The 13,055-nt window shown below is 44.7% G+C and overlaps 1 protein-coding gene across 3 annotated transcripts in view; it reads right to left on the bottom strand.

Annotated features, from left to right (window-relative positions):
- Nucleotides 1-13,055, bottom strand: part of GPAT2 (glycerol-3-phosphate acyltransferase 2, mitochondrial) — a 1,306,638-nt gene that overhangs the window by 764,073 nt on the left and 529,510 nt on the right. For all 3 annotated transcript variants that reach the window (XM_078667014.1, XM_078667016.1, XM_078667015.1), the window contains exon 6: nt 1,520-1,657. In XM_078667014.1, coding sequence (XP_078523140.1) covers nt 1,520-1,657 — 138 coding nt within the window. The remainder of the gene's footprint in view (nt 1-1,519; nt 1,658-13,055) is intronic.

Raw genomic sequence — 13,055 nt, 5'->3', positions numbered from 1 at the left:
ATGTGGAGCAAAACAAAGCCACCAACTGGTTGCTCATGAACACTTTCCTGGATTCACTCTAACACCTTGAAATAATTCTAAGGTAAGTAATCTGCAGCTAGACGTCTATTTAAGATATGGTGAACCGGCAGAAATGTAGGCAGGACTCTTGTGCTTAAGGTGTACTCTAGCGGACCACCGCAGTCTAAGGAGGAGTGTTTTAGGAACCTGATTTCCTGCCTAAACACTTTTCATCCTTTACACATTTTAATCCTGACCTTGGAACCTATAAATAAAGGTTTAACAGGTATTCATGAGCCAGTTTTAATGAGCACTATCTAACTGCAATTTTTGTCTATCACTCATCCAGTCTTAAGGGTAACACTTATTGTTGTGATCACTGTTAGTCACATTTGTGTTTGTCCCTGTCTATGTGTTTTGTGTTCTGTGTTCCGCCTCCCTATGCTCCGCCAAGTGCGTGGCTACGCGGGTGCGTTTTGTAAGCAGACCCGCTGATGAAGCATGTCACACACATTTGTGTGTGAGTAAGGGCAGTTTTTCAAAACACATATTTGTGCCACAGCTTATCTCTTCATCTTTATTGGGCTTAGTCCTCCACACCCCTTTATGTGTTTACATGTGATTAATAGGGGGTTCGGGGTGGTGGAGTTTGTTTTTTGACCCTTCACCCTCCTCTGTGAGAAATGGTACTCTAGCGGATGCCATCGCATGCGCAAGTCACAGTGGAACTGAAAGCGAAGGGCAGAGTCTAAGTACTTGTCTGCAGCCCTCAAAAATGCCTTCTGGCCTCGAGGAGGAGCCGGTTAATAAGGATTTGCCTGCTGCCGACACCAAGGGTCTATGAGATTTCACAAACAACGCACCATACTGACAGGCATTAGCGAGAACCCTGCAAGAATTTTTAATCTTGACATTTTTAAAGCACAAATGTAGTCTTTCCCCATTAGCATTTACATTCTTGTATTCTCTTCTCACACCTGCCTTTTGGGGTATAAACCCATTCAAGTCCGCTACCACTTAGTGATGATTCGGAGACTTTTAATACTACATATTACAGTAGTTGTTTTGCCTGGAATTATTATTTGGACCCTACTGAAACGATTTTAGAACTTATTGACCAAAAAGTAGTCATATGCACTGTTCAATCCTAACAGTGCCCTTAGAACACACTGCGAACAAGCTCTGAGGTGTTCGGCAGGCACAGCCATGCACTCACTTTGCTCGCTTAAGAATGAAGAATCGTTGTACAGGGCATAATAAGCATTTAGAACAACATGTCTTTGAGCCCTCGGTAGCTGAAAAACAAGCAACATTCCAAGGGTGTCTGGAGACCCGATAACTGCAATCATAACTTCCCCTCTGAGCACTCCTCTTCATTAATTAACTGCAGGGCTTGGCAGTATACAGCACTATAAAAGCAATACAAACAGAAAACACGATCATCTGCAGCACTAGTCCTGTGAACAACCACGGGACTCCCCTTTTCAGCATCCACTCTGTAAAAAATAATAAGAACTACCGGAAAAGAAATGGTGACAGGGTTGATTGAACTTCTCCAAGAATATGCAGTATTTCAGTCTTCCACCAGCTTGGCGAATGGAAGGAACATTTACCATCGCCCACCACAGCAACCTCAGGATTAATTACTGCTTGAACCCTGTGAAGAAAAGAAAGTTCATGGGAGAACCATGCAAACAACTGAAGAGCTTACTTAAAAACGGACGACTCCACAGAAAAAGCTGGGTCACAGCCAATATGTAATACCAAATCAAGTGCATTAGAGCCAACATGAGGCAGAGAAACATAGGGAAATTTTAAAAAAAGACACTGGAGAGACGCAACCGAAATATGACAAGCAAATAGAAAACCCAGAGTGGGAGGACACTGCCTCGCTTCCCATTACTCAGTTTGCGCAAATGCATTATGGTAAATGCAGTGCATGATAACACTTTACTTCAGTGACAGTTTTTCAAAATCCCACCCTCCTTTTCCATAAGCAAAGCAGTTTATCAAAGCCAGGATGCAGAAGTTGCAGAATCATAGCTGACGAAAGACTCAAACACAAGACATCGCAACACTGCAACCTATCAGAGAAAAATGTGAAGGTCAGCTGACAAAGAAGTATCGCAGTCGTTCGAGAAGAGAAAGATGGGTATCACAAGCAAAGCGAGATGCAGAAAGAGAAGAGATAGTCACAGCAAGTACAAGACATGAAAACTGAATAATGACAACTGGAACTTGAAAGAGAAATAGTAAAATAAGTCAATCACGACCAGGCAAAGCAAAATTACAGCTGGAAACGAAAGAGGGAAATCACATGATGTACAACAACAAAAATTCAGATACAAAAACTAGAGAATCACATCTTATACCAAAAACAAAACAGCAGAAAAAACACACAGCCAACAGCTGATTTGAAAGCGGGAGAATCCAACTTCATACACAAAACACAAACATTACAGGCAACAGAGGACGTAGAAATAAGAAAATTACAGTCAGTATCAGACACAAAATTAGAGAAACACAGGCAGGAGAGCAAGAATGGGAATCAAAACTAACACCAGAACGACGTTATTGGGCAAACTATTGGAAAATAAAAAGTTACCTCTAATCCTACTTCTTCATAAAAACAATTACGGAATAGTTCTATGTACACAACATGGTAATACATCACAATTAAAAACATTTTTAAGGAAGAAAAGAATATCACTCAAGAAGTTGATAGTCAATAAGCTTGTTCAAAGTAGAATCAATTGCACATTCCCCCCCACTTCCTACCGAGACCAACATCAAAGCCTATGAAGGTTGAATCACAAATTCTTGAAAGCAGTAGGGTGTGGGAGAGTGGCAGAGTTGGATGTCTCGCAACAAGGAAGCATCGTCACAGTTTTTTTGTCAAAACTGTCTTTATTGAGTTTCCAAAGTGACACTATTACAACACATCATAGTGTGATCCTTGTCCCCTAGCATATAATTATACTGGAGGATCAGTTGCTACTATCCTCTGGATTATCATTTCACAAAGATCCAGAATTACGGCACAATGTATTTACTTTCTAACAGTAGGTACACAATTACCGCAAACCCCCCAAACAATCGGCACAGCGGAGTGTAATTTGGTATGTACGGGTATGGCCAGTGTGTGTGGTTTATTGCTATTGACGTTGGAATCGTATCACCAGGAAGGGTGTACTCTCACTCAGTCACCAGTCGGGGGGCTCTCTTAGATCTGGAAAAGGTGAAGTGCTGTGTTGGACACACCAGTAGTGGAAGTCCACTGGAGAGATATGCTGTCAACAGACGTTTTATAAGTTATTGAAACTTTCTTTCATACGCTCCATCGAGAGAGACTGCTGTAGTCTGGTATGCCATTGTCTCAGGCAAGGGGCTTCCTTCTGTTTCCAGGCAGACAACACCGCCATCTCCGCAACCCAGAGGCAAAGCCAGTGTAGGGATCGATCAACCACTCTCTGATATTTGAGGGAATCATATCCGGGACCCAGTAGTGTAAAGCCAACCTCATCTGGAAGGGAATATCCTAAAATGTCTTTGATCTGAGCTAATATTTCTGCCCAAAACGGGTGGATAGTAGGGCAGTCCTAACAGATATGTCGTTACCCCTCAAAAATATTTCTGAGGTATTGTAGAAGATTTTCCGCAATTTGGTAGGATAGAGGTACCAGTCATATAATACTTTATAGTGGCCCTCCCAGATTCCTATGGAATGATTGAACCTGGGTATATCTCTCCAAAGCTTACTCCTTTGTGCGGCCTAGGTGGGGCTGCCTAGTATTCACTCCCAGAAGCCCATGTGATGTGACAGAGAAGTGGTTGCTAAAATCAGTAAGGAGTAGAGAAAAGAGATACATTATTTAGAGCCAGCATCACCTTTGACAAAACGTTAAAGGGTTGGAGATTTCTATTGGCTGCCTCATGACCCTCGGGATGGAGAACCCAGTGTCGGAGTTGAATGCAGTAATAGTGTTACGACGCCGGTAGATGGATGTCCCTCTGGCAGTGCTCGAATGTTAGGATATCCCAGTTGTGGAAAAGGTCTGTGACAATAAGGCAACCCCTCTCACTCCACACTTCAAAGAGTCTCGAATTCAAATCTGCAAGGAACACTGGATTATAATGAATGGGGGACCAGATTCGTAGGGTAGCCTTGGTGGGAGTCCTGAGGTACGTATTTAGCAGACGGTCTGCTTTGAGCTTCCACAGGAGGTCCCAAATGTATCTGCCTGACATATGGAGCCAGTGTTTGTCAGACTCCCGTGCCAACCACTCAGCAATTACTCTCAACTGAGCCGCCTAATCGTAAAGTTCTAAATCCGGAAATGCTAATCCCCCTGTGCTCCTCCGGTGTCTGAGTTTTTTGTAAGCAATACAAGCCCTCCAACCCTGCCAGATGAATCCTTATAATCATAGATCTCAAGGCTGGGAGGAAACCGCTATCTAACTCAATTGGCAGCCCTTGGAAAAGATACAAGAGTCTCAGCAGAATGTTCATTTTGATTACTTGAATACATCCCAGCCATGTGATATACATGGGAGCACATCTACGAAAGTTCTCCTTAAGTTGTTGGAGGAGCTCAGGATAGTTAGCCTTGAAGAGGTGCGAGACCTGGCGGGTAATCCTGATGGCCAGGTAAGTAATCTCCTTTTTTGAGGTGGTATGATTTGGAGAGATTGACACAAAAACCTGACACCTGCTCAAAATTTCAAGGGTTTCATGGGTTTGTCTGTCGCTAATAAAGCTGGATTGATCCAGATGGATCAGCTCAGGAATTAACAGCTCAAGCCTAGTGGCTGAAATCTTTGCATATAATTTTGCGTCTAGATTGAGTAATGCGATCGGGCGATAAGAATTGCACAGTTGTGAGTCCTTTCCTTCCTGGTTTGGGGATAACTGAAATGAGTGCTTCACTCATTGATGGAGTTACCGCTATGGACTTTGCCATCGAATTGAAAAGAGCCACCAGGTGCGGTATCAGCTCAGCGCCAAAGGTCTTATAAAAGTGTGCTGTCAGGCCATCTGGGCCAGAGTTTTGTGGAGTTTGAGACCTGCTATGGCTTTACGGACTTCCTCCTCGTCAATGGGCCCTTGCAATAGCACGTTTTGAGTGTCAGTTACTTTCGGGAGCTCCACTCCCTCCAGATAATTAGCCTGCTCAACTTCACTATATCCTTCAGCAGCGTAAACGGTCTTACAGAAATCTCCAAATGTTTGGACCCTCTCCTGATCATTGGTGACCAATTCTCCAAAGTTGTCCTATCTCGGGTTCTTTGTTTGTTTAGTGCAGACATTAACAATACATTTACCCCAGAGGACTGCTTTAAAGAGTCCCAGTTGTTTCGCGCGGGTCATTCAATGTGAAGAACTCCCTAATGGCCTTCCATAGTTCCTCTAAATATATATGTACGGGGTATACCCAAATCGCCCTCTTATACCTGGGTAAGGGACACTATCACATAAAACAAGAAATGAGTATTAGGAATTAATATAACCTTTTTTAATTTTGAGTAGAGCACATTTAATTACCCTCTCTTCAGTTTTTAGTCCTTCACACACATTTTATCAAATAGATAAAGACACACATATACAACTTAGCAAAATTCCATGAATCTGGAGGAGTAAATCGAAACTCAAGTGTGCACTGCAGGCACAATGGAATACATCGGTGCGTACCAAATATACACGAGAAACTTGTGATACTTCAAATTAAAATCGATACACTGGGGAGAAATCCATGTCCAAACGAGAATCTCAAGGAACCAGGGAAAAAAACTCAAAATGAGACCGTGTAGCAATCGGGGGTTCTAAACCAAGAGGGAATTAAATAAATATATATACTGCGGAAAAAAATCAGACACCCACTCAAATGTGCGCACAGTCACAGAGTAAGCCGAATGCACATGAATGACACACAGTGCTAAAAGTTAAACCGCACATCCTGTGGGATATGTCCATGTCTAAGGGAACCAAGGAACCAAATCATCGTGAGATATTATAGCCAGCAAGCTCAATGCAATAAAGGTTAACAATCTTTTTTTTGTTGTTGTCGTCATTGTCTACCCTGGTTGCACCGATAAAGTAAAAAAGAGAGTGACACACTGCCTCAGATAACTGGATAGGTGGACCAGTATGTTACCGGGTCACCTACTCAGTGCAATCACAATCTCAAGGACCCACAGTCGGCAACCATTAGGGAGCTGTTTTGCTGCATAGGTATACCTGGCCTTAGTTCGATCGACAGATCAGGATATGCCAGCAGAGAAAGAAATGAAGGTTTCCGAAGGCAACATAATCATTAGACCAAGCAGGGGGGAAAAAAAACAACCCATACGATTCATCGTTGGTTCCACTTCAGAAGACGCCAAAAGGCACTCTTGTTTAAATTCCCTGATCTCAATAGGTCGAGTTTTGAGATCTGTAACATCGATGTCTGCCAATCAGAAAAAGATGGTGGTATAGAGTCCTTCCATTTTTAGGTTTCGACCTGGCGAAAGGAGCACGAAGTGCTCCGCCCAGGCCGTAAACTTTTGTAAACAGTATGGATGTTCGGCACCGCCTCTGTTTGCCATTGGCTAGCTCCATAAATGGACGCTAGCCATTGGCAAACAGAGGCGTCCGTCAAATCCCGAGGCGACTGGTGGGCGATCCGGCAATGTTTTTCCCTCTCCACCCTTTTCGCATCGTCATCAAGGCAGTGGGCGGGGTTTATTTTTTTTGTCGTCCGTTTTGTTTTCTTCCCATTCCGCGGCCGACCGCCGCCGGAAGAAGTCCATGTGAGTGCCCGTTCCTGCCCCCCCCCACCTCCCGCTGACCGTGCGCCGTTCCCGCCCCCCCCCGCTGTCCGTGCGCCGTTCCCTCCCCCCCCCTCCCCCTCCCCGCACCCCCTCCCGCTGTTTGTGTGCCCGTAGGTGCTTGTTAGTTTCGATTTTATTCTTTTGCTCCTTTGCTCCACTGGTCTTTTCGGTCTTGTGTTTAAGTGTCGAAAGATGATCCGTAAACTGTACTCAAGCTGAACCCAGCCGCCTCCAGCAATAATCCGTGCATGACTTCTCTATTTTATAGATTTTTGATTTCTTAGATGTATTTAATGAATGTTACTTCGTTGTTACTTTGTTGTTTCTGGGGGTCTTTTGGCAGTTCTCAGCGGAAATTTGATGATAGCGATGATTGGTAATACCAACTGCTGGACGTGTCGAACCCCCTCCCTCCCCCTCTCGCGCCGCTCCTAGCCTGTGCGGTTTAACCTTCTGTAACCAGCAGCTATCTGTGCTGGTTCACTTCTCTCTGTAGCCCCTGTGGCCTCTATGGCCTCTAAGGGTTTGGTTATTTCCCTATTACCATGTGCCTGCTCTGAAGGGGCTATCGTCAGCTATCAGCAAGATAGGCTTCGGGTTTTTTTAGGGTCCAAATCTCTGCAAAGTTTTTAAATTGTGATAACAGGAGCTATAAGCTCTGAGTCAGCGAGTCTTTGATTTGAATACAGGTGAGTGGGGCACGAAGAGCAAGACCGCAAGCTACTTCCGACCTAGTCGAGCCACCTTAGCGGTTCGCTAAAGGCTCTTACTTACCGGCCGCCTTCCAATGGGGCCGCACCTGCCTACCTCACTCTGCTCCTCCCCAGTGGGGTCTGCTGACTCCCAAACACGGACTCCCAAAATGCCCTCCGAATGCCTGGCCGGCCGCGACTGACCGGTGTCAGACCCGCAGTCGGCTGGGCTGGCCGGGCAAAATGCCTGCAAAGTCAGGTGAAAATCCGCGCGGCAGCGGTGTCTTTTGTCCGAGTTGCGGCCGTTCTCTCCTCAGTGACAGGTGAGGTGCACGGCGGGCGGTAGGGTGGTGGGCTGCGGAGAGCTCACCTGTGCTAGCTTGCTTTCTTCCTCAGCTGTAGCCTGCATCTCGCCTCGCTGTGCTGTGTGACTGAGTGGCTGTGTAGCGGGCTGCACGAAAAACCAGGAACATGTTTCCTACATAAGTGAGATCCATCCCCTCACTAGAAATTGGCTGAGTGTATGCATATGAATAGTGTATGGCGTTGCCATACCAGCACTCTCCCTAGAAAGAAAGGTTGAGATCGCAGTAGGTGCAAACCTGGGTTACGAAAAATGTTAGTAGTAAGTGCTATCGCCCCGTGACCCTTAACTGCTGTACATGTGAATGTGTGGAGGCAGAGTTATATGCCCTCCTTCTGTGTGACTGCATATATGAAAAACCCCTCCATGTATGCATTGTAAACTGTGAAATGCCTAGAGCCATGAACTTAACTATAATGGGGTATTTAACTGGTAAAGCTGAATGTATTTTTCTATATCCATTGTTGTTGCCTTCTTCAGCATCCCAATTAAAGGGTGCTGATTTTCCCGTAGTTCACCTTAATAGTGACGTCTTGTGTTGGGAATAGAAATCCCCCTCCCTTTATTGCCCAGATCCTCCCCTGGGTGTGTATCAGAAAGTAATCTGACTTGTGCTCACCTATAGCACTGAAAATTAGGCATAATACCGTGTGGGACTGGTAATGATGGCTTTATCTTTATGTAGGCATTATTGCAGCCTTTCTTTTTCTCTTTTTTTCCCAATAGCTGAGTTTAATAGTGACTTTTGTCCCATTAGGTGCAAGCAAATAAACATGCTATTACCCAGATATTCCCCTGGGTGTGCATATGATACGTAGAAGGCTATGTGTGTGTATACACATCCGTTGCCCATGCACCTATTGGGCTGCAAACAAGCCCCCTCCCCTCCCCCCCCCCCCTGTGATTACGGGGTCATTAGGTGATTCCTTGTAATGCTTATTGTACAGTAGGTTACTGTACAGAAATGATACTAATGGAACTGGTTTACCGTGTTTTTGTGGTTTGTTGAAAAAAGTCACCCTGTGCGTGCATTACTACCTGCTCCATGCACCTTTGTTCTGTCATTGCCTGCGCTTGATGTCATCCAGCTAAATATTTTACAGAGTGGTTGTAGCAACTGGTAAGTGTTTTAATTACTGGTATATTAGTGTGTTAGGTTTGCCCAGTGCTATACCTCGAGTAAGGTGGTGGTGATACCTTGAGGGTTCACCCTCATTGGCAGTGTGGTAGACCTGTGTTCCATCATGGGTGGTTGGGAGACTGTCTACTAGTCTGCCCAAGCGTGTCTGTAAATGTACAGGCATGGCATGTTAATCAGTGGCCTAGCAGTGGCAGGGCTAAAACTAGCAGGAGTACACGCTTATGGGCTGTGCCTGAGGAAACCATGAGAAGGAGCTCTCCTCAGACAGTTATACTATCTCAGGAGGCAGACATAAGCATTGCACCACACAGTCTGTCAACTTCCAGTAGTGTGACTGCTCCAGAGTGTGTGTGTGTGTGTGTGTGTGTGTGTGTGTGTGACTGACTGCTCCAGTGTGTGCGTGTGTGTGTGTGTATGTGACTGCTCCAGAGTGTGTGTGTTTGTGACTGCTCAAGTGTGTGTGTGTGTGTGTGTGTGTGACTGCTCCAGAGTGTGTGTGTGTGGTAGTAATTGCTGTCTGCTGAGCTCGTCCGTAGGGTAGGTCTCACATTTGCGAGAGATTAAGCTATTGGCAATGTAAATGGCAATGCCATTTATTTATCTGTTTTCAAAACCAACACATAAATACAAATTTTGTCCTTTACAATGCCAATAGCTCTAACTTTTCCAAAGGCGAAACCGTTGCATTGTAAATGCTTGTTTACAAATTTCTCTTCTGGCCAGAAGCATAGAGTAAAAGAGGAGGGATTTGGGTGAACCCGTCACCCCCTCCATATTTCCAAAGATTACCAGTACAGGATTTATTGTGATCTGGCGACCCAGAGATGTTGAAAGTGAAATGCTTAAAGAGTCCCAAAATTGAGATAATACAGGACATTCGTAGAACATGTGTAAGTCCGAAGCTGCTATTGTCCCACACCTTGCGCATGCAACCGGTCGATCTATAGAGAATTTTGAAAGCCTTTGCGGCGAGTAGTAAGCCCTATGTAGGGAAAAAAGGTGGTTTCTACGGAGCCACGCTGGTTTAACTATTTCCCATAGTATCTGAAAAGAACTATGCCAAAGACTTTCCACATCAAGGTTTGGAAAAGAGCTCCCCCAGATTTTATTGGGCAGATGAAAATCACCATCAATTTCCTCCAACATTGAGTGATACCAAAGGGATATCTCCTTTTTTGCTGGGGTTTTAACTAGAAGTTGAGACTCTAGATGGTTACCACTCCCTAGTGGGGGTCTAAACTTAATAGTAGATTGTGCTTGAGCCCAACTTGCTATCTGAAGGTACTTGAATCTTGACAGACTAGAGCCTGTTCTAATACTTAACAATTCCCAAGGTAAGAGTACCCCATCGACAAATAAGTCACCCCAGACTTTCAAACCTCCCTCTCTCAGAGGTAGAGCAAGGCTGTAATTGAGCCAACTAGGGCCCCCAAGTAAATACCACAAAGGAGCCTTACTTGAAAAGTATCCTAGTTTTATGGCACTGCTAACCTTAGTCCATGTTCTAGCCATGCCCTGCGAGACCTTCAGTTTTATTTATTTTTTTAATTTAGGATCCCCAAATTTAAAAAGAAACCCACCCTGTGGTAACCTTGCCCCACTTAGCATGGCACTAAACATACAACCAATCCCAAAGCTGGTAGGGGTTTTCAATAACATACGGGAATGGGTGAGTTGAAATGCCCATGCATACAGTTGAAAATCTAGGGCTACTAGCCCCCCCCCCCTTCTGCCTACGACGCCTCAATTTTTTCCAGGCAATTCTGGGGTTGCGCTGGGCCCAGATGAATGTGTTGATGTCACTCTGTAATTTGACTAAAAGTGACGGCTCAAAATAAAGAGGTATTGTGTTAAACAAAAAGGTGATCTTCGGCAATATGGTCATCTTTATAAGGTTAACCCTTTCCAAAATAGAGAGAGGCAATGATGACCAGGAACTCATACGTCCCGACATTCTTTCGCTTTAGCAGAGAAGTTGGTCTCCTCAATTTTGTTAATATCATGGACAATTTCTATTCCCAAGTAACACATTTTAAAACTAGACTGAACCCCTACATCTAGATCACTATGATTCCAGGTCATAATCTCAGTTTTGGAGGCGTTAACCTCGTATCCCGAAATTGCTCCGAAATCCAAGGCCAGTTCAATAACAGCAGGGAGTGCTGTACTTAAATCTGAGGAGAAAATCAAGATATCCGCGTACAGGGCCACCCTCTTCACCGATTCCCCATACCTAAACGGCTTGATGCCAACATCCTCCCGCAAATGTTGGGCAAAGGGTACGATGTATAAGTCGAACAGGAGGGGGGAGAGAGGGCAGCCCTGACGTGTTTCCCTAGTGATATTAAAAGGGTTAGTCAGTGAACCATTAACCAAAAGGCAGGCTGAAGGATTTTGATATAGTAAACCAACTGCTCGGCGAAATCCTGCTCCCACATTGAACTTACCCAAGACCCCCGACAGGTATGACCAGTTCACCCTGTCGAAGGCCTTGGTTGCATCCAATGTGAGAACAGCCAAAGGCAGCCCAGCAGATGTTGCAACATCAATTGCACCTATTAGTTCGTAAGTCAACTCGAAGAGTTGTCGACCCCTAATAAATCCCCTCTGGTCTTGATGTAAAATGTCACCAGTGACCATGCCCAGCCTGTTGGCCAAAATTAAAGCAAAGATTTTATAATCCGCATTTAAGATGGAAATTGGACGGTATGACCCGTAAGAAGATGCTGATTTGCCAGGTTTTAAGATTAAAGTTATTGACGCTTTGTCCCAGGAAGAAGGTGGTGACATCCCTTCCTGAAGAATTGATTAAATAAGGATGTCAAAAATGGCACAATCGTCTGCTCTAGAAGCCTATAGATCTCAGCCATCAGCCCCTGCCGCCTTCCCGGACTTACTTTTCATAATAGCTTTCTTGACCTCATCCTGAGTAATCGTCTGATCTAGAGACGCAGATTGATTGGAGGTCAATGTTGGCATAGGTATCTCATTTAGCCAGTCATCAATCAAATCCTGGTTAATACACATATCCTACTTATAAATATTTTGAAAGAAAGATCGGAAGATAGTTCTAATTTTTTCATCTGAGGTGTAAACCACATTGTCATGGGTGATCGAGCATATATTATTACGGACTTGATCGGTCTTAGACTTCCAGGATAGAAGTTTCCCATCTTTGTAAAACGCGTGCCTTCAGCACGGAGTCCAAATCCCCCTTAGCTCTGACCAATTTGTTTTGTAGTTCTTGCAGTAAACTAGGTGTGGCAGATGATTGTATGTCAATTTCCCTTTGAAGCCTGCCTATTTCTGCCTCACATGAAAATACCTACTCTCTGTACACCTTCCTCATATGGGAGACCCTGCTAGAAATGTTGCCCCTAAGCCTTAAAGGAATCCCATATACAACCTGGAAGGGCCGTGCCAATATTACTATCCATAAAACATTTGCTTTCCTCTACCAAAAAGGAGATCGCATCTTGTCTTGAAAGCAAAGATCGATCGAACGACCAACTTCTCAGAACTACTTGGGGGAAACCTGCCATTACCAATGATATCGCTGAATGGTCAGACAAATGTGAAGGGAGGTAGGTGATATTTTTAACCACGCTCTACAATGACTGACTAATCAAAATATAGTCAATCCTGGATTGATGTCGATATTTGTAATTTCGAAATGAGACACCCATCTGTTGTCCAGATAATATCCTCCAGATGTCTAAATAACCAAACTGCTTCATATTGGCCAACAGGAGAGACCTGGTTATGTGGGGACTTGACCAAAAGGGGGTCAAGAACTATATTAAAATCGCCCGCAAATATGATAGGTTCTGGAACAGAAAGCAAATGAGAAAAAACAGATTCCGAGGCGTGGCTAGGCGGCCGAGAGAAATGGCCATAGCTTGAACGGGCTCTTCCCGACCCGCGGCAATAAATTTTTTGCAGCCTACGGACCCGGACAAAAGCCCTCCCGCAGTGCCGTCGGAACAGCTGACAACCCCGTGGAGTCTGCGGGGTGGCTTCCCGGCGCGGCGATCATCGTTTCCCTGAC

The sequence above is a fragment of the Lissotriton helveticus genome, chromosome 11, assembly GCF_964261635.1.
Source record: "Lissotriton helveticus chromosome 11, aLisHel1.1, whole genome shotgun sequence".
In the NCBI taxonomy this organism is placed as follows: domain Eukaryota; kingdom Metazoa; phylum Chordata; class Amphibia; order Caudata; family Salamandridae; genus Lissotriton; species Lissotriton helveticus.
This window is presented reverse-complemented; position numbering and strand designations above follow the sequence as displayed.